Below are 23,045 nucleotides of genomic sequence, written 5' to 3' on the forward strand. Positions count from 1 at the left end.
TTTATTAAGCTTCTATAGTTACTTGCATAAGCATACGGACTCCCAATTTTCTAACGGGGGCAGGCTGTTTTTTTGGCACAAAGTCCATAATCTGGATGATAACTTTTATTCATATTTGCAGCTGTATAAGGTTCCAAATGAATCGCTACGCATAATATTGTGATATTGTGAGCAGAAAGATGGAAATACAAGAATTTACTTTGTAATGGTGGTGCGTATGCAAACATATTGGCCTTCTATCGTTCCCATGTAATCTAGTTTGGAATGACCTTTATTGTAGTGCATTTCTTACGTAATCGGGTTAAAGGCTAGGAGGTACTGGGATCAAATCAGTGTATCCACTTCAATGTAGAGTGAATACAAAAATCAAAAGCTGGAACTGCATAAGACCATTACACCTACGTTTCTCTCATTAGCCATTAACAGACAGCTGAGGTGTGCGACTAGGAACATTATTTAAATTAGACGTAAAACTCGCGGTTCTGTTCAAACGTGGAATCTAAACAAAATCATCTTCTTCAAGTGCACGGTAATAAGATTCGTCTTGAAAATGACATTAAATGGTTGAAGGTTTGCAGAACGGTGTGAAAGTGTTTTTTAATTTAATCGTTTCCTCTTCAAAGTCTCGATGTGCTTTTCTCATTTAAAGACGCGTAACTGCTAACATCTATGTGGAAAAAAATAAAAGTGCATACAAAAGACAACACGTGTCGGTGATAAGCTCTCTCTCTCTCTCTGTCGCTCTGTCTCTGTCTCTGTCTCTGTCTCTGTCTCTATCTTTCTCTGCCTCTGTCTCTCCTTGTTTCTCTGTCTCTGGCCCTGCCCCCTCTTTCTCTCTCTATTTGTCACTCTGTATTTCTCTCTCTCTCTCTCTCTCTCTCTCTCTCTCTCTCTCTCTCTCTCTCTCTCTCTCTCTCTCTCTCTTTCTTTCTCTCTCCTCTTCACTCTCTCTCCTTCTCTCTCCTCTCCCTCCCTCTCGCTATCTCTCCTTCTCTCTCCTCTTCTCTCCTTCTCCATCTCTCCTTTCTTCCCATCTCTCTCTGTCCTCTTCTCTCTCTCCCTCTCCCTCTCCCTCTCCCTCTCTCTCTCTCTCTCTCTCTCTCTCTCCCTTCTCTCCTCTCTCTCCCCTTCTCTCCTCTCCCCTCTTCTCTCTCTCTCATTCTCTCATCTCTCTCCTTCTCCCTCTGTCTCTGTCACCTCTCTCTCTTCTCTTTCCCCTTCTATCTGTCAGCCCCTTCCATCTCTGTCAGCCCCTTCCTCCCTCCCTCTGTCTCTCTCTCCTTCTCTCTGTCTCTACCCCCTCGCTCTCTCTCTCTCTCTCTCTCTCTCTCTCTCTCTCTCTCTCTCTCTCTCTCTCTCTCTCTCTCTCTCTCTCTCTCTCTCTCTCTCTCGATCTATTTTTAGTCTGCCTCTGCCCTTTTCTTGTCTAACTGGAATTTGTTTACTGGGCCCTCCCCCTCCCCTAGTTATTTTAAGCTAGGTACAACACTGGGTAGCCAATATAAGAACATGTAAGAAAGTCCACTGATCTATACCACGAGTCACAGTTTTCACAACCAATTATTAACAATGTTTTGGAGGGGCGATAACTATCCATAGATCTCTGTGCAAATAAATATTTCTCGCCCCAGCCAGTATACCACGACTGGTATAGCAAAGACCGTGGTATGTACTATCCTGTCTCTGGGATGGTGCATATAAAATATCCCTTGCTATTGATGGGAAAATGAAGCGGGTTTCCTCTCTAAGACTATATGTCAAAATTACCAAATGTTTGACATCCAATAGCCGTTGATTAATAAATCAATGTGCCCTAGTGGTGTCGTTAAACAAAACAAACTTAACTTTAACTGTGCAGATAAATGAAAAAGAGGATAAAAAACACCAATTAGAAAAACAAATCCTTAGATCTATGTAAATATTTCGCTTGAGAAATTAAAATGATTTGTATTTTGCACCTTCCGCAGCAAGGCATTGCTACTGGCACCCCCCCCCCCCCACACACACACACCCATACCCCCACACACCTTACGAAATACCATGCCATTGTCAGTGCAAGAAGGGCAGACATTATTTGCATTTCAAATATAACACTTCCTTCCTTCCTCTTTGCATTTCACCGGCCTCGGTGGCGTCGTGGTTAGGCCATCAGTCTACAGGCTGGTAGGTACTGGGTTCGGATCCCAGTCGAGGCATGGGATTTTTAATCCAGATACCGACTCGAAACCCTGTGTGAGTGCTCCGCAAGGCTCAATGGGTAGGTGTAAACCACTTGCACCGACCAGTGATCCATAACTGGTTCAACAAAGGCCATGGTTTGTGCTATCCTGCCTGTGGGAAGCGCAAATAAAAGATCCCTTGCTGCCTGTCGTAAAAGAGTAGCCTATGTGGCGACAGCGGGTTTCCTCTAAAAAAAAAACAGTGTCAGAATGACCATATGTTTGACGTCCAATAGCCGATGATAAGATAAAAAATCATTGTGCTCTAGTGGCGTCGTTAAATAAAACAAACTTCTTCTTCTTCTTTGCATTTCAAGACTGTAGCTGTATCGGTGTCGGACCGGCCTCGATGGCGTCGTGGTAGGCTATCGGTCTACAGGCTGGTAGGTACTGGGTTCGGATCCCAGTCGAGGCATGGAATTTTTAATCCAGATACCGACTCCAAACCCTGAGTGAGTGTTCCGCAAGGCTCAATGGGTAGGTGTAAACCACTTGCACCGACCAGTGATCCATAACTGGTTCAACAAAGGCCATGGTTTGTGCTATTCTGCATGTGGTAAGCGCAAATAAAAGATCCCTTGCTGCAAATCGGAAGAGTAGCCCATGTAGTGGCGACAGCGGGTTTCCTCTCAAAATCTGTGTGGTCCTTAACCAATATGTCTGACGCCATATAACCGTAAATAAAATGTGTTGAGTGCGTCGTTAAATAAAACATTTCTTTCTTTGTATCGGTGTCTGGGGGTGGGAACCAGTTTCTGTGATTATAATATTATGTCTTACGCCAATAGTAGAACCGCACGTGCGTTGTCGTCATCGAAAGGGGAAAGGAAACAAATAAATGGCTAGCATTGAAGATCATGTTCTATTCTCGCGTCTTTTATGGACAGTTGCCTGTGTTAAAGAACCAAGAGTGCAGTATGTATGCTTGCTTTTATGTACTGTTGCGAAGCATGCTGTGTATTTCTTTCTTTACAAAATAACAATGGATTGGACGGAGGAACATAGAAAGGGTGCTGGCAGAACTCGAATAATCTTGTGGAAAGTTCTATATAGTAACTATTGGTGTTACCGGCCTCGGTGGCGTCGTGGTTAGCCCATCGGTCTACAGGCTGGTAGGTACTGGGTTCGGATCCAAGTCGAGGAATGGGATTTTTAATCCAGATACGATTCCAAACCTTGAGTGAGTGCTCCGAAAGGCTCCGAAAGGCTCAATGGGTAGGTGTAAACCACTTGCACCGACCAGTGTGTTAATATATATGTATGTGCTTGTCACATCCGACATACATATACTAGGTAAGCTATTCATACATCAATACATACACTCACGCACACAAACACATGCACGTGGCACATGAAACTGACGTTTGAGTTATAGTGATTTGCTTTTGAGACTTCTGGCGATGGTTCCTTTTAAACAAATGGGAAAATTATATTACCTTTACAACACCCTTTTAATGTCGTAGACTGAGAGAAGAAACCCGCTGTCGCCATATAGGCTACTCTTTCCAAATAGCAGCAAGGGTCTCGTTTTACGAAGCGATCTATCTACTGCATTTACGAAGAAGAAAATGGAATGTTTTATTTAACGACGCACTCAACACATTTTATTTACCTTTATATGGCGTCACACATATGGTTAAGGACCACAGAGATACTGAGGGAGGAAACCCGCTGTCGTCACTTCATGGGCCACTCTTTTTTCGATTAGCAACAAGGGGTCTTTTATATGCACCATCCCATAGACAGGATAGCATATACCACGGCCTTTGGTGTACCAGTCGTGGTGCACTGGCTGGAGCGAGAAATAGCGCAATGGGGCCACCGACGGGGATCGATCCTAACCCGACCGCGCATCACTGGGCTTCGTCCCGCCCTACTGCATTTAAGAAGATCTTTCCGCTGTGTGCTCGCTTGAGGTGCTTGCGTCGCAGGATTGAATCACCTCGGTGAATCCATTCAACTGATTGAGGGTTTTTTCGTTCCAACCAGTTCACTACAACTGGTTAAGTTAAAATTTGTTTTGTTTAACAACACCACCAGAGCACATTGATTTATTAATCATCGGCTATTTGATGTCAAACATTTGGTAATTTTGACATATAGTCTTAGAGAGATATTTTATATGCACCATCCCATAGACAGGGCACAACTAGTCAAAGGCCGTGGTATGTGCTTTCCTGTCTGTGGGAAAGTGCATATAAAAGAGCCCTTGCTACATTAAAAAAAATGTAGGGAGATTCCTCTAATGACTACGTGTCAGAATTACCAAACATTTGACATCCAATAGCCGATGATTAATTAATCAATGTGCTCAAGCAGTGTCGTTAAACAAAATGATCTTAACGCCCAGATCGCTTCATAAAACAGAGCCGCAAGCCATAGTGAAGAAAAATAGTGACACACTATTTCTGTTTGTTGTTATTATTATACTATTTTTGTTTGTTGTTGTTGATGATGTTACTACTAATGTTCTTTGCATTGTCTAAATTGGTTTTGATACATTTAGAATATAATTTATTCTGTCCGGCCTGAATCTGCATATGGGCAAGAAGAATATGGATTGCCCCTGAATAGTTTGTACAACAAAGCGTTGTTTGGCCGTCCGTCCGTAAACGTTTTGTTTTTTCCTGGGCATATCTTTCTTATCAATGCTTATAGGATCATCAAACCTTGTATGCATGTACAACTAGGGATGGCGGTGTATCGCGTATCATAATAATTAGGTCACCGCAAACTACTTCTCATATATTGGTGCACATTCATTGTTGAAATTGTTGTCCGGACCATATCTTTCTTATCAATTCACATAGGATAACCAAACCTTGCATGCAAGTACAACTGGGGATGGCAATGTATCGCATACCATAACTAAGTCACCGCGACCTACTTTTCATATACTGCTGTACATTAAAGGAAATTGTTGTCCGGGCAGTATCTTTCTTATCAATTCACATAGGATAACCAAACCTTGCATGCAAGTACAACTGGGGATGGCAATGTATCGCATACCATAACTAGGTCACCGCGACCTACTTTTCATATACTGCTGCACATTAAAGGAAATTTTTGTCCGGGCAGTATCTTTCTTATCAATTCACATGTGATAATCAAACCTTGCATGCAAGTACAACTGGTGATTGCGATGTATTGCATACCATAACTAGGTCACCGCGACCTACTTTTCATATACTGCTGCACATTAAAGGCATTTATTATCCGGGCAGTATCTTTCTTATCAATTCACATGTGATAATCAAACCTTGCATGCAAGTACAACTGAGGATGGCGATGTATTGCATACCATATCTAGGTCACTGAGACCAACTGTTCACGCATTGCAGCAAGTTAAAGGAAATCCGTGTCCGGGCTATACCTTCACTATCAATTCATATAGGATCATCAAACCTTGCATGAAAGTCCAACTTGGATTGGTGGAGTCTTATAACTAGTTTTTATACTGGTGCGCGCGGAAGTTTTATTTTGTTTTAGTCACTATTAAAGCAGACTAGTTAGTTAATCATCGGCTGCTGGATGTTAAACATTTGATAATTCTGACATACAGTCTTCTGAGGAAACCCACACCATTTAAGAGCAAGATATCTTTTTATAATGCACTTTCCGACAGACAGGACAGCACATACCACGGCCTTTGGTTTACCGTTTGTGAAGACCTGGTTTGGACGGGCGAAAAAGCAATGTTTCTGTCGAGAGGGTTCGATCCTATGCCCCCAGTACCTCAGACTTGTGCGCTTTGCAGACAGCCAGGTCAGCTCCGTTTCAGGCGTGGAGTGCAGGGAAATATGAAACTGTCACTGATAGAGGACCAAGCTTCTTACTTGTCTGTGGCTGAATGTTGTGTGATGACCCACGCCATCGAAAGGAGCATTGGATTTACAGCGTTAGACTTGATCGTCCCTTCTGTACATCCATCCGTCGAAATACGAAGTGTTTGAAAAGTGATTCATGAGTACATGTCAGCATTATTGTTTTAATTTCAAATGGGCTCCGTCTTGTGTGCAGCTTTGGACTTGTCTAACCATATTTCGGAATGGCAGTCTTCGTACCAACGGCGTGGAAAGACTGTGCTGGCCTAGGAGTGGCAGTTCTCTTGATGACGATATCCACGAGTCATTCGTGGAAGCAGTCATGATATTTTCCAAACATTCTTTTAACTCTGCTTTGTGCAAAGATGCGATTTTGAATTTTTTTTGTCTTCAGATTTATATAAAATGGAAATAATCACATAAACTGCTTTATCTTGCTTGTACTGTGCAAGATTTGCATCCACAATGTTTATACCGAAATGGATCAACGTCCTTTTTTTTCTGACAAATTGACATCTCGTGAACTTCAAGAGTTTTATCGTCTTGTTTTTTTTTTTAAGATACCCCCCCCCCCCCCCCCCAAAAAAAGAAAAAAGAAGAAAAAAAAAAGAAGAAAGAATAAGAAGAAAAAAAAGCAAAATATATAATATATAAAATTCGTTGTACCATCTAAATTAACAAAAATATATATTTATTCCATGAAATAAAACTGTATATATTTTATATTTTATTTCAGCTTCAAAAAGATGCCCAGATCTGACCTGATTGGCTACTTACTGGCTGTGGGAAAGGTTTTCGTGCTGCTCGTGTATTTACGCCGAGCCTGCTGTCAGAGTCTGCCCACGCGAGACGAGGACAACTTCCGCTTCCAAATTCGCCGAGATATATTTTACGACAATAACATTTTACCGGACGGCCAACAAATGACGGTTTATCTCTTTAATGGTACACGCAAAAAGTAAGTTGTCTTACATTTTTAACAGTATTTGTGTTTTGCCTGTTTTTTTTAATTTTTAAAATGATATATTATATTATATACATGTAGTTAGATCTGTGTAATACAGCCACCTGTTGAAAAGTGGCCTATTCGACAGATGGAAAAGTAAAGTTTGTTTTATTTAACGACGCCACTAGAGCACATTGATTTTTTTTATCTTATCATCGGGTATTGGACGTCAAACATATGGTCATTCTGACACTGTTTTTTACAGGAAACACGCTGTCGCCACATAGGCTACTTTTTTACGACAGGCAGCAAGGGATCTTTTATTTGCGCTTCCCACAGGCAGGACAGCACAAACCATGGCCTTTGTTGAACCAGTTATGAATCACTGGTCGGTGCAAGTGGTTTACATCTACCCATTGAGCCTTGCGGAGCACTCACTCAGGGTTTGGAGTCGGTATCTGGATTAAAAATCCCATGTCTCAACTGGAATCCGAACCCAGTACCTACCAGCCTGTAGACCGATGGCCTAATCACAACGCCACCGAGGCCAGATAAATGCTTAGTATGTGTCAATAGTTGTTAATACAGAATACTACACGAATACAGAGTGTAGTTGTTGCAAAATGCATTTAACGAGTAAAATTTGTTTAATGCTAGGATCAGACTACCAACTGCCAGCAGAAAGTTGGCCAACTTTCTGCAGTCACCAGTTGCTAGTCTGAGCGCTCTTACAACTTGATTCCTGTCGTATAATCCATTAGTTGTTAATCTGAGCGCACCCGTTGTAAGTCGGGAGTTGGTCAACTTTCTGCTGGCAGTTGGTAGCCTAAACCTAGCATAACACAATGTCTGTTAATATATGCACGAAAGACTGGCGCTATTATGTTAAATTCACCACGATTAGACCACACCAAAAAGTAACAACAATAGAACACTGATTTTGAAATACATCAATGATCAGAGATAAATAAACATTTTAAAACTATCAGCACAGCATTGAAAACGATTATGAAGATCAATGATTTCAGAATCAGTTTCAGAATTTTAAATGACGCTTCAAGGAGGAAACCCGATATATGTGCAGTTTTCGCCTCGGGAATGTTGGGGTTTCAGGTGAAGCCTTTAAATTTCATTTCAACTTATTTTCGTGCTTATATCCAATTAAGGTTCATGCACGCTGTCCTGGGCACACGCCTCAGCTTTCTGGGCTGTGTGTCCAGAACAGTGGGTTAGTTGTTAGTGAGAGAGAAAAGGGTGTAGTAGCCTTACATCTACCCTCTGAGTCGTTAAAACTCGCTCTGTGTGTGAGCTGGTACCGGGCTGCGAACCCAGTACCTACCAGCCTTATGTCCGATGGCTTAACCACGACGCCACCGAGGCCGGGGAAGCCTTTTCATAATCTTCCCCATCTGGAAAGGGTGGTAACTCTGTCGGAACCTCCTGGTGGAGAATAGTTGTCATATAAAATACATCTGCCTCGGATTGGGCCCCTGGCCTCCCAGAGGCCGAACCCTGGGGCGGACATGTTCGAAACCTTCATGGTATATGAGCATGCTAAAGTAGACCTCATCCACCCATATAACATACAATTGTTAGACTTCCCAGTGACCTCTTTCTTGGTCATACGCGCTGAATCAAGCCAGAACCAGTTCACAAATCAGCCATGCTTTAAAACTCCACCTTGCTCAGCCTAGTACATTAAATACTTACCTCACTCTACATTTTCCCTAATGCAGCAAAGGATCTTTTATATACACTTTCCCACAGACAGGAAAGCACATACCACGGCCTTTGACCAGTGGTGGTGCACTGGTTGGAACGAGAAACAAACACCCAATCAGTTGAATGGATCCACCGAGGTGGTTCGATCCTGCGTCGCAAGTACCTCAACTGTGCACTTAACCGACAGATAAATCCCGCCCCTCTCAGCTATTTTAACCCTAACATACTTTTAAAAAACAACAGAAAATGTATTTTGTTTAACGACACCACTAGAGCACATTGATTAATTACTCATCGGCTATTGGATGTCAAACATTTGGTAATTGAATGAATCCACCGAGATGGTTCGATCATGCGACGCAAGCACCTCAAGCGAGCACTCAACCGACTGAGCTAAATCCCAGTCTAAACACAACAGAGACAACAACAACAAAAAAACCCAAAACCCCAACAAACAAACAAACAGAAAAAACAAACAACCTCGTGTTAAAAGGAATTCTTACACATGGGTTGTTTACACACGTACGTGTGTTAACAGTTTCAAGACATACGACTGGCTGCTCTTAGGTGATGACCAGGTCACCAGTGCCATGCATCCAATGAAAAACAACACGGTGGAAATAGATTACACTGTGAAGTATAGTTAACCTGACAATCATGGGTCTGTGACGCTGTAAATAACTTTTAGTCGATCTTTTTTTTTAATTTGCTTAAAACCTGTTTTTTGTGGATATGTAAGAAATAGAATAATACATTCGTATCCGTTAGATACCATTTATCTGACAACACGTTGTTTAAAAACGTATCAAACTCTGTTTCGCTCGTTAGATACATTTAAAAACAACTCGTGAGATAAATGGTATCTAACGGGAACTCATGTATTATTCTCCATATATAAGGAAGTCATGCCACCAAGCGTAGAACACGTAGACGTAAACGCAGCTAAGACGTGTTTGAAAATCAAATTTGCAGGTGTTTTCTTTCAGGAGATAACAACCTGCCGCGCGCATACGTCGGTGTGATTGCACGCGAGGCCCGCCAAACGCAAACATACTAAGTGTCAGTGATTAAGCCAGTTCAGCCACTGGCAAATTTATGAAACAAAAGAATTTTCAAACGAGATCGACCGAAAAACATTTACCTTTGATAAGCTCGACCTGCAAGTTTCACGCAGACATGTAGGTGCGTATGTAGATGCGAGTTTCGTGGAAAGGTTTCATGGCGTGTGTTGTTGCTTTTTTGTCTTTCGCTCCTCTTTTTGCGATTCCAGACTTTTTTTCTTTTTTTTTAAGTAAGCCATTTCTGTTGTGACCTCACGCGGAATTCAACAGATACTCAGTTGGTTAGCGTTCATTTCATGGAAACAACGAGATCTCCAACAATAAATATATAAGAAGGAAGAAGGAAATATTTTATTTAACGACGCACTCAACACATTTTATTTACGGTTATATGGCGTCAGATATATGGTTAAGGACCACACATATATTGAGAGAGGAAACCCGCTGTCGCCACTCCATGGCCTACTATTTTTGATTAGCAGCAAAGGATCTTTTGTATGCACTATCCCACAGATAGGTATATAGTACATACCACGGCCTTTGTTTCACCAATTGTGGAGCACTGGCTGAAACGAGAAATAACCCAAATGGGCCCACCGACGAAAATCGATCCCAGATCAATCGCGCATCAGACGAACGCTGTACCATTGAGCTGTACCATTTTCAATTAGTAGCAAGGAGTCTTTTATATGCACTATCCCACAGACAGGATAGCAAATACCAAGGCCTTTGATATATACCATTCGTGGTGTACTGGCTGGAACTAGAAATAGCCCAATGGGCCCACCGACGGGGATCGATCCCAAACCGACCGTGTATCAAGCGAGCGCTTTACCACTGGGCTACGTCCGTCCCTACCTACATTGACAGATACGCACATGCTTACTGTGTGTGACTAACAGTCTACTTACTTACTTGCTATCAGTAAGTTCACATCTGTTTATCTGCTTATCTATCAGCCTGCCTCAGGTGCATGTGTAACAAATTGTGCTGGGGTGGGGGGAGGGGTCTAGATTGTGGAGATTGCAATTTCTAGTGAAGATTCGATCATGTTTCCAAGGAAAATAAAACTGAAAAAAATAAATTCGAAGCTTAATGAGTGGGTGGGGTGGGTTGGTGCCAGGGTTCGGCCTACAAAACAGATTTTAAATCATTTATAATAATTGTAATAATAATAATAGCTTTTTGTTTAATTGTAAACACTCTTTTCATTCTTTAACAGGGTCAATTTTTAATGTCTTGTCATGTCTTCTTTCATAATATACCGGCCTCGGTGGCGTCGTGGTTAAGCCATCGGTCTACAGGCTGGTAGGTACTGGGTTCGGATCCCAGTCGAGGCATGGGATTTTTAATCCAGATACCAACTTCAAACCCTGATTGAGTGTTCCTCAAGGCTCAATGGGTAGGTGTAAACCACTTGCACCGACCAGTGATCCATAACTGGTTCAACAAAGGCCATGGTTTGTGCTATCCTGCCTGTGGGAAGCGCAAATAAAAGATCCCTTGCTACTAATCGGAAAGAGTAGCCCATGTAGTGGCAACAGCGGGTTTCCTCTCAAAATCTGTGTGGTCCTTAACCATATGTCTGACTCCATATAACCGTAAATAAAATATGTTGAGTGCGTCGTTAAATCAAACATTTCTTTCTTTCATTCGCATTTTTTTTTTCGCTTATCCATTCGTTCGTTCGTTCATTCCTTTTTCTTTACTTCATTTATCTATAATAGCTTTTTGTTTAATTGTAAAAAAAAAATCATTCTGTAACAGGGTAATTTTTAATATCAATTTTGCCATGTCTTCTTTCATAATATACCTTTGTTTGACACCCAATAGCTGATGCAATCATTCGCATTAGTGAGTTGTTAATTTTTGTTTGGCTCATCCATCCGTTCGTTCGTTCATTTATTCGTCCGTTCCTTTCTTCCTTACTTCATTCATTCATTTAAGCTTATGTACCTATCATTGATCACCAAGACTCATTTTGATGTGGTCTAGCCAAACCACGAATGGCTTTGTCAACTGTTTCGCGGTCATACATGATATCTCATTACAGAGAAGCGTAGCGAACGAACATGACTGGATGATGTTGTCTTACTTAAACATCCTTCCAGTCAGTGACAGAACCATCAACGAATATTACGTCTTGTGTTTGTTTTTCTTACATTGTCTGCATTCTCTGCCGCTGAGTTAGTCTTCCCTCGATAGCAAGCTGTTACACGGAGTTTTTGTTTATAACCCTGTATATTATGTTGCAGATACTTCTTTATGGTAGAAGAAAGCAACGCTCCTTTACAGATATTCGTAACTCCATGCGCATCACCGGTCTCGTGGTCTATAAAAAGGAAAGACTTGCTCACGGACGAAGACGATGATGAAACGACAGGTAATGCAACCATAACAAAATAAAAATACTAAAGATGTTTAGAGACGAAAATCCTGGGATTTACCCCAAATTCATCATGGTCTAGGATTCCCATGACACAAATAGACTGATACTCTGTTTGTAAAACTATTTTCTGTCACTGTTGAATTTACCATGGCCTAGGAGACTAGTAATCTGTTTGTAAAACTGTTTTCTGTTACTGTTGAATTTATAATGGCCTAGGAGACTGGTAATCTGTTTGTAAAACTGATTTCTGTTACTGTTGAATGTATAATGACCTAGGAGACTGGTAATCTGTTTGTAAAACTGTTTTCTGTTACTGCTGAATTTATAATGGCCCAGGAGACTGATAATCTGTTTGTAAAACTGTTTTCTGTTACTGTTGAAGTTATCATGGCCTAGGAGACTGATAATCTGTTTGTAAAACTGTTTTCTGTTACTGTTGAATTCAATCTAATTAAAATTAGCTCCACTATTACATGTGGATCTAACAGCAGCCCGTTGGAGCTCATGTCCAGTTGACCTTTCATTCGACCAATCAAAACCTTAATTGCAAAATCATGCCAGTGATTTGAAAAGAATTTGAAAACATTCGGGATTATGCCGAGGGTATACGAACTAATTCGGGTAAATTACGAAGTATGCCGGGAACTAATTGCAATATAATATTTTTATCTAAAATTCGTTTTCAGGACGAAAAAATAAACCGTGATGGTATAGCCATAAAATCTGTTTATACTAGTATACAATCCAAAGTTTATTACAGCACTTTTCCCCCTGTTTTTTCAATGTTGCATAAATAGTCTCGCCCGATATTTTTAGAATTTGTATGCTCCCGAATAACGCTATAAAAGGCGAAGTGTAATTGGTCGATATTTAAATTGTTATTTATAGATGAAATGTCACCTGGACATGGAAGTTCATGCAATGCTGTTAGATCTACCGGCTAGACCCAGTAGAGCTAATTTTAATCAGATTGTGTTGAATTTATAATGGCCTAGGATTCTCTTGACAAAACAAATTGACTGATAATTTCTTTGTAAAACTGTTTTCTGTCAGTTGAATTTGATAAGGTTTGCTAAATAAGGATACCTTTCATGAAAATAGACTGATAATCTGTTTTCTGTTACTGTTAAATGTATCATGGTCTAGGATTCCCTAGAGAAAAACAGACCGATAATCTGTAATGTAAAACTGTTTTCTGTTACTGTTGAATTTGGCAGGGTATGCCAAATAAAAACGAAATAGAAAATTTAATGAAAAAAATTTAATGGTATATAGTTATGACAGTGGTTAGGAACTGCAGTGTTTATCATTATAAGCATTTAAATACAAAATATCGGTATTATGTTGTGTTGTCCTTGTATGTTTCCGAATAGACCGTGAAACGTATTTACATAATATTTTCTTAACTAAAGACAATATATAGCCGGTTGAATACTTTGCTACTTTGCCTTTTACATTGGTTTTATTTAATTTTATTTTATTTTGTTTTATTAAAAAAAAATCTTTATTGTTCCATAAGGAATCTACATAGTATAAGGGAAGTAGGTTTATTTGTCACAATCTCTTTATAAAGTGGAAAACAACTTTTATCCGTAGTCTGCATCCACACTACTTTTTATTATATCTTTTCACTGTTGAATACTTTGTTTTGTTTTGTTTCAGCAGCCGATCCGTTTCTAGACCATGCATTTCAGACTCAGATGAAGTCCATTTCGTCTCCGACACTCGACACCTTTGAAGGAGGAGGTCGGATGACGTACTTTAGCCCAAACAGCCCGCAAGGACTCTACACAATAGAACTTGAGCCAACCAAAAGTGACACAAACGTCCGCATCTTCGGAACGACCACCCCTGGTCTGTATAATCCATTCCCAGAGCTGCCTTCAGACTCTAGAGTAAACGTGACTGCCTTGGGCAGGAAGTCGATATCATTTGAGTGGAAGGGTAGCAAGGCGACGTCAAAGAAAAACGTCGAGTACTGTATCTCTGTCAGCAGACTCCAGAGGTTCCAGTCGCACTGCGCCGTCCTTGCACACAGCCAAGGCGACGTGCCTCCCACGTTACCGCCCGATTTTGGATTTGGATTCAAATCCGAGAAACACCGTCAAAGAGAACTTCGACGAAAGTCTAAACCTATTAAGGCTGTGAAGCCAAGTAAACTGTTTCACAAATGTGTTGGTAGAAAAACTAGGTTTACTTTTAACCGTGCTAAACCGGGAAAAACTTACTTCATTGACGTGTTCCTGGTGAACCGCAGGACAAACCAAGCTTCCTCATACACGGGAACAACTGTTAAAACCAGCAGAAAGCGTAGACGCCCATCAACCAGGAAACAGTTTTTGGAGGATGGTAAGAGGAAACTGTTCCAGCTGAAGAAAGCACGTAAAGCTCAGGCATTCGTTTTCAGTGTCAAAGATGACATGTCTTCTGTTGTCCTGGAGCTAAAGTCGTGTCGTGGGGTACTTCCCTTCGAAATCGTGTCCAGCCACATAAAAACTTTCAAGTCTGTGATCAAAAGAACCAAAATAGTGCGTATGAAAAATCTACCAGCCGGAAGGTACACAGTTCGGGTGAAGGGAAACAAGAGGAGACGGAGATACGTGCAGATCTACTATACCACAAGACAGTTCAAATACAGGAAGCCTCGGCTCCCGTCCGATCCAAGCATAAAGATATTCGAGAACTTGTCGACGTGTAACAGTGTGACAGTGGCCTGGATGGGCTCTGACGTTAAGCAGAGATACTGTTTATACAAAAAGGAGGTTTCCGAGTTTAAGAGGAAAAACAGACGGAGGTGCTCCGACCCTGAGACTAGGAGCAGGAAGGAGAGGGTGGTGTGTGTTCGCTTCAGACACAGGGACAAAGACAAAGCCGTGATCACGCACACGGTCAGGAATCTCAGACCCAACACTGGGTACGTGTTCGACGTGTACGTCAGCAGGGGCCGCAGTGGATATCTGTCATATCGCAGTGCATTCGTAAGGACGAAATCTAAGTGTTGAAAGATTGCACAGTGATACTGTTCTGTTCTGTGATGGTTCTAGTCCAGCTGTCATGTTTGTGCTGCAAAGAACACATTCATATACATACATACACACAATGTAGTTCAGTTCACAGTGTTGCAAGAGGAAGATACCACGTGCACTGTCTACAAAACAAATTAATAAAAAAAACCCAAAAACGTGTATATCGGCAGGAACTGAACCTACTACACCGAATTACATGGAATTAAATTTTGACAGTGTGCGACCTTAACCTTGCTAAAGGAGTATATCAGCAGAAATCGAATCTAATATACCGATTCGTGTACAGCACTAAAGTTTGCCAGTTTGCGACCTTGACCTTTGTTATATATCTAGGTTCCGTGATCGACTCTTTTGTTCTTACTGAACAATAGACGAAGGGTTGTCTGGTTGTTGAGGGGGTGGGTGGGGGTCATGTTCGACGTGTTTATCAGTTACTAACAAGGTAACGCTGAAGCAAGACAGATATGCATAATCTATTTTGTAATATCTTTAAACTGATGTATTTTATCTCAAGCATAATTGCTGTGCAACAAAACTTTGTGGGCGTGCGCCATCTGGTTTCGCAGAGCATAAAGGCAACTGTTAATCTCGAGGATGTTTGGTGTCTTGCTACTGAGATGAAAGCGCGAAGTTACATTGTGATATTCCGCTTAGATACGAGCAGTTTAACCAAGTGAAAAGGGGTGCATGGTCCAGTCGGTTATTGCACTAGAGATTACAGAAGCGGATGGCTGAGAATTATGCTCCGTTGACACCAGCTTGTTACCTTCGAGAAGAATCGCTCGATCGACCGGCCTTCCGTAATGCCGACGTCACGACTTTGGCGTATCTCATATATCTAATTTTACAGGTTCTGTTTGTCATTGCAGACATTGAACTACAAAGTTACTACACTGTTTTGGCATTGGTGTGAATATTAAGCTACCAAATAATTAAGACTCTTGTGTATTACTGTACACAGTAATCTGGCAGTGAACTTACAAAGCAATTAATCAGTTTTGGTTTTGGTGTGAAATCAGAGCATTTTGCTGTCGTTACTAAGCTACCATGCATGAAACACATTTTTTTTTTTTCGACATGGAGAACAGCATACTAAAAAAATATTAAATAGCTAAACATTGGCACAGGTGTACGAAAAATCAGAATACGGCAAGTGAAAAGAACTGAAGGCAAATCAAAATTATGGTGCCAACACAAAAAGATCCAAGATGGTAATGCGACAAGTTGTAATTATTGTAATAAAAACAAAACTGTAGAATCGAAATCTAGTATAGAAAGTGATGACTTAAAGCTGTCTTCAAGAGAAAATGTGTTTTAGGTCGTATTAAAGTTTGAATGACAGTGTGCTGTTAAATACAACTCATAAATGTGTGTTATTCAAAGTTCGACATGTCTTACTAACAAGACAAAGGAAAAGGTGTTCCATAGCCGTGGATCAGAAAACAGGTTTTTCACAATTATCACAGTTAGTGCACGGTTGATTGAATTGAAAATGGCGATGTGTGGAAGAGTGATGCTGTTGCGCAACACACTTCTTTTGATAAAGTGACAAAAGCAGGGAAACAGTGGATCGCTCTTTGATATAGACGCATTTTGGAAAAGCTGTAAAATCTGGTGCAACAGTGACACCACCTCACTAATATATTTCACCGTGGATATTGTAATATATGACAATTGTTGTATGTTTTATACCAAGATGAAAAAAAAACCGGACTAGGTTAACGGCCTTGGTGTATATGTGATATTTTCATACTGGCCCGAGCAGACGATGTTTGTGTATTTTTTAATTTCTGGTGTTGGTAGACGGTGTGTTGGAGATTGTTTTGAATATGGGAGGAGAGTGGAATACAATATATTTCGCACTATGAATGTCTTTCAGGCCTGAGGACTCTGTGTATTGGTGTGCATGGGTGCGCATGCAGAAACGGGTGGAACAACGCACACCACGTACACAGAACAAAATGACGACGGCGATTGGTTTGACTGTGATTCTCTTTTTTATCTTGTGCTCGAAGATTCGGGAGAACGCGAACGTGGGAATTTGATTAAGCTTTTCTTTCTTTCTTTTTTTAATTTCCTCTACATCTGGGAGAAAAAAAACACACAGTACCAAGCTTTACTGTTGTAATTAGTTGTGTTGTGTGTTGCCAATGTTTGTCCAAGTCAAAATGTATGTGGATAACTTTTCTTTTTATCACAAGCCGCTTTTCATTCATAGTTGCTGTATATATATATATATATATATATATATATATAGAATATATATATACATATATACTTCTGGTGCAAAGATGTTACGCTCTTCATTTATGAAATGCACTAAATATAAAGTGAGGAAACAGGTGACTGCAATGCGCATATGGTAAACAGCTATGTGCTTCCCGATACTGTCTGCATCGTTCATTGATCTACGTCTAATGCTAGTTGTATATTATACCCTCTTTTTTTTTTTGTTCCTCTGGGTTTTGTTTTTAAAGATCAGCGGCCAATTTCAGAAAACATCGTAAGTTTAAGTCTGCGACTAGCAGTTATGCCGGGCAGAAACGAGTGGAACAACGCACACCTACGTACCCAGAACAAAATGACGACGGTGTTTGGCATCTATTTTAGATGGAGCATTTTAATGACAAAAGAACATGAAATATGTGTAGTTCTAACTATATTTGTTGTACTATAATAGCAATAAAAATTGTGGTTTAGTCTTAGATTTACGTTCTCCTGCAAAACTGGGTTTACGATGTTTTGTGAAATTCGGCCCTGATAGTAATTTCGTAAATGCAAAGTAGACACGCTGTGTGTGAGTGGGTTGGGCGTCTTAAATAAAGTTGTGTGACTTCCAGTGATTCTGTCGAACCCTTCTTTTAACAATTTAAATTAGGTTTATGAGTATTTGTATGTCTTATTGTAAAGAAGTTAACTCGCGACAATTTCGCTACTACAGCAAATTCGATATGACAAAGCGACCCATGGATGAACGTGGTCGTTGTAACGAGGTGTGACAGTATTTCATTACTGAAACACGATTGTATTTCTAGACGAAAGAATTATACACACACGTTAGTCAGTGTACTGCCACAGAAGAGGAGAACACAGTTTGCTGCCAACTTCAACCTCTGTCCACGGTTGATAATTTAACTTGGGCTTGGTTGAACAGAACGAATTAAAAATCAAATGTTTAGAAAGTAGTGAACGAAGCAAATCGAAGAAGAAGAAGAAGAAGAAGGAAATTGTTTTTTTAACGACGCACTCAACACGTTTTATTTACGGTTATATGGCGTCGGACATATGGTTAAGGACCATACAGATATTGAGAGAGGAAACCCGCTATCGCCACTTCGTGGGCTACTCTTTCCGATTAGCAGCAAGGGATATTTTATATGCACCATCCCATAGGATAGAACATACGACGGCCTTTGATATACCAATCGTGGTGCACTGACCAGAGCGAGAAATAGCCCATGGGTCCCACTGACGGGGATCGATCCCAAACCGACGGCGCATCAAGCGAGCGATTTACCACTGAAGCAAATCGAATACAGTCGGTCACTAATTTCTAATTTCAGGATACAGACTAGTTAGTTTCTTTTTTCCTTTTTCTTCTTCTTCTTTTAAAGTTGGTTAATAACGTATTATCTTACATAATAAGATTAGGTTTTCTTAAAGATTAATAATCCTGAATACAGTTAATAACTTATTATCTTTACACATATAAGATGGAATTTCTGGAAGTTACTAAATATGATTTTGTATGTAATTTATGGATATTGGTCATTTGGGGCTTCTGAAATTAACCATTCAACAAATATAGATGTGTCTTTTGGGAGTTGGCTGGAATTTCTGAACGTTTGTCATTGAATAATATTTATTTAATTTCTGGATATTGGCAATTTGGGATTTCTGGAAGTTAGTCATTAAATAAAATGATTTTGAATAGAGTCAATTCCATGCCTTCAAAGTGACGTCATTAGAATGGGTGCAGTCATATCACGATATAATATGTATGTTTATTAATGTTTACGCAGGCAAAATCAAGGTTGTTGTTGACATTTTGGTAACTAATCCTAACCTTCTTATTGTGTAGATTTTGTAGTGTGGGTTTCATCTTTTACTTCTGTTTATAATTTTATATCTGAATTCTCGCAAGTTGTTAACTGAATCCCTGTGCTAGAATTGTTTTTAGTATATGTATATGTAACATACTATGTATATTGAATGTTACAGTACACACATAAATATTTCAAACATTGTGCTTCTAATGATAGTAAAAATAAACTGTAGTTTGAAAAAAAGGTGATATACATAACGTCATAGTTAAAAGCAGGGATTTCAAAAAATAATTAAGTAGAAAAGGTTCAAAGAAATATATACATAGCCTAAAAATAAAAATAAAAATAAAACAGTTTATCAATACCAGGAAAAGCGATCATTTGATGGCGACTAAATTACCAAATGTTTGACATCCAATAGCCGATGATTAATTAATCAATGTGCTCTAGTGGTGTCGTTAAAACAAAACAAACAAACTTTAACTTTGATAGCAACTATATGTTTTTTGTGGGGATTTAAAGATAAATTAATAGGGTATGTAAGATATCCGTGCCCAAACCTCTCAAAAAAAAAATTGGTGGTTTCCATACGGGTTATATTGTTACAGAAACCTTTTGCTAATGAAGCTGTGTTAATTTACATGTCTACTATTAACTTGATATTTCAGTGTGCCATTTTAGTGTAATACAATTATAGGTCTGTGCGGTGGTCTAGTTAGCAGAATTACCAAGTGTGGTCGTCATGGCTATAACAATAGCTTCACTACTATGACAGGTCTTCACATTCTGTTGTGCCACCACAAAATTACTAATGTCTATTTGTGTAGGTTTTATTTATTTGAGAGAGAACTGGTTTTCTTATGTACTTCAGACCTAAGACAAATGGTGAGCCGAATTTACACAGTCTGTTACTTACATTCTAACTACTTTCATTTACAATGATTAAAACACCTACTCGTAAATTCGACCCACCGGTGTGTTTCGGAAACCTGACCCTACCTAAAAAGGGGACTGGCGACCTTAATCGGTTTTATTTTTAATGTATTTGTTTTTGATTTTTAAAAATTAATATATAATTGGAAATAATATATATATATATATATATATATATATATATATATATATATATATACACATGTTTTATCTGGACTCGTATGGATGAATTTAGTAAAAAATAATAATAAAAACATTAAGGTCTACATACCCTACCTAATTTTCCCCAGCACATTTCCTAATACACACAAATGTTTTTGGTCTTAAGCAAACGTTTAAAACGACAGACGTTAACCTTTTGTGTTGTGGTACGGCAGAACTGACCAAACGTTTTTAGTCCGTTTCTATAGTGCCGTTTCTTCTCTTGTGAACTCCCATTTCAGTTATGCTAGACTAAGACTACCAACTGTCACAACAAAGTTGGCCAATTCGCCGATCTCACGACTTATACGACTCTCCAGTTGCTATTCTGAACACCTACAACTCGAATCTCGTCGTATATAACTCCTACAACCGATTAGTCGTATGTTGAGAAGTAGGGGTGGGTGGGTGGGTGTGTTACAGCGCAACTGTTATTGAGTTGGCGAACTCCGTCGTAACAGTTGATAGTCTGTTTATACTATATCTAGATGTATGTTTATACTATATACGATGATTTGGAATTTTTTTTAAATGTGGTCTCTTAACATAAGTGGCCTCTAGAGTAGCTTTCATAGTACATGTATTTATTTCGTTTCATTTTTCAATTTGTTTTTGTTTTCATAACCATTCAGTGTTCAAGCACGCTGTTCCGGGCGCACAGTTCAGTTATTTGGGTTGTCTATATCCGTTAAAGAAGTATAAGTAATTGTAGTACAACTACACACACACACACACACACACACACACACACATACACACACACACACACACACACACATAGACACACGCACACACACTGAATTGGATTCCCTGCTGGGATACGAACCCAGCACGTATCAGCCTCAAACCTGATATTGCGCTGCGACTGTTATACCAAAGGCCGTAGTATGTATACTCTCCCGTCTTTGGTAAAGTGCATATAAAATAGTCCTTGCTGCTGTTGGGAAGATGTAACGACTTTCCTCTAAGTGTACGTGTCAGAATGATCAAATGTTTGACATGAAATAACCGATCATTAATGATTATACTATAAACAAAACAAAAACTCACTAAACTATAGCATAATCAAGGAACGTATTGGTATGTTTACACACAAGACACATTGTATGCCATAACGTTTTCTATACCAGTCGAGGAGCACTAGCTGAAAACAACTATCATCATCATCATCGTCGTCGTCATCATCATCATCATCTTCATCGACAACAACAGCTCTAATGTAGTGTGTCTAACCCTATGTAGGGAACTATATTCTTAATTTTGTGAAGTTACAATTTCCGTTATGAAAAACACGAAATGGAGTTCATTAGAGTCTATAGGCACTTTAGAGACTTTATTATTAGTGGTATTGATACCTCGAAAGACAACTGTGGCAACACTTTTAGAAGAAAAAAAAAAACCCTGTTAAAAATGCTGTGTAATTATATGTATTGACAACTGTCAGAGGACATGACACTTATATAAACTGCATTATTTAAGACTGAAACAAATGGCTTTAAATAAACTAGTCCCACACTACAAACAAAGCTATTTTGCGTTTAGTCTGTTGAGTGTATGTCAAATGAGATTTATGACTGTGAAGACAGTATTTAGTAACCAAGCCTTTCAGTTACTGGAGTTTGGTTTTCGTCGTGTTTGAATATTATTCGTTTACTTGTCTAAACACCACAGTCCTGTTCCGCACAAACAAACATTGGTTATTGAAAAACTATAACGTCGTGCCATTGGTCGATAAATCTCGCGCCACAGTGGTGAAATCTCGATCATGATTGGATAAATAGAAATGTTTGAATTTTATTGGCTTGTCGAATGCTTGCTGCATAAATTGTAGACTAATCAAAGGAGACCAAATACCGAGGAGAACCTGTCGATTTTGGCAACACCACGTTTTAGGGGAGGGAGATATTTTCAAGAAACACATGTCATTATAGATAAAACGTTTATAAAATACAATACAAAAGAAATATAATGTGGGAATGAATGTCACTAATATGGGGTTCACTGTCAATAACACGGTTAGTTTCTTAACAATATGGGGTTCACTGTCAATAACACGGTTAGTTTCTTAACAATATGCGGTTCACTGTCAATAACACGGTTAGTTTCTTAACAATATCACTGTCAATAACACGGTTAGTTTCTTAACAATATGCGGTTCACTGTCAATAACACGGTTAGTTTCTTAACAATATGGGGTTCACTGTCAATAACACGGTTAGTTTCTTAACAATATGCGGTTCACTGTCAATAACATGGTTAGTTTCTTAACAATATGCGGTTCACTGTCAATAACACGGTTAGTTTCTTAACAATATGCGGTTCACTGTCAATAACACGGTTAGTTTCTTAACAATATGCGGTTCACTGTCAATAACACGGTTAGTTTCTTAACAATATCACTGTCAATAACACGGTTAGTTTCTTAACAATATGCGGTTCACTGTCAATAACACGGTTAGTTTCTTAACAATATGCGGTTCACTGTCAATAACACGGTTAGTTTCTTAACAATATGCGGTTCACTGTCAATAACACGGTTAGTTTCTTAACAATATGGGCGAGGGTTTTGGTTGCAGTCAATATTTTCCAGCCAGTGCACCACGACTGGTATATCAAAGGCCGTGGTATGTGCTGTCCTGTTTGTGTGATATCCATAGACAGGACAGTACATACCATGC

At 39.5% G+C, this 23,045-nt stretch overlaps 1 protein-coding gene across 1 annotated transcript; it reads left to right on the forward strand.

Moving 5' to 3' along the window:
* The first annotated feature begins 6,690 nt into the window (after positions 1–6,690).
* Positions 6,691–17,428, forward strand: LOC121379592 (protein NDNF-like). Its single transcript, XM_041508239.1, has 3 exons — positions 6,691–7,001; positions 12,028–12,155; positions 13,824–17,428. The coding sequence occupies exons 1-3, from the start codon at positions 6,790–6,792 to the stop codon at positions 15,161–15,163; spliced, it is 1,680 nt and encodes a 559-aa protein (XP_041364173.1). The 5' UTR covers positions 6,691–6,789; the 3' UTR covers positions 15,164–17,428.
* The last annotated feature ends 5,617 nt before the right edge of the window (positions 17,429–23,045 follow it).

Source organism: Gigantopelta aegis, chromosome 8, assembly GCF_016097555.1.
Source record: "Gigantopelta aegis isolate Gae_Host chromosome 8, Gae_host_genome, whole genome shotgun sequence".
NCBI classification, from domain to species: domain Eukaryota; kingdom Metazoa; phylum Mollusca; class Gastropoda; order Neomphalida; family Peltospiridae; genus Gigantopelta; species Gigantopelta aegis.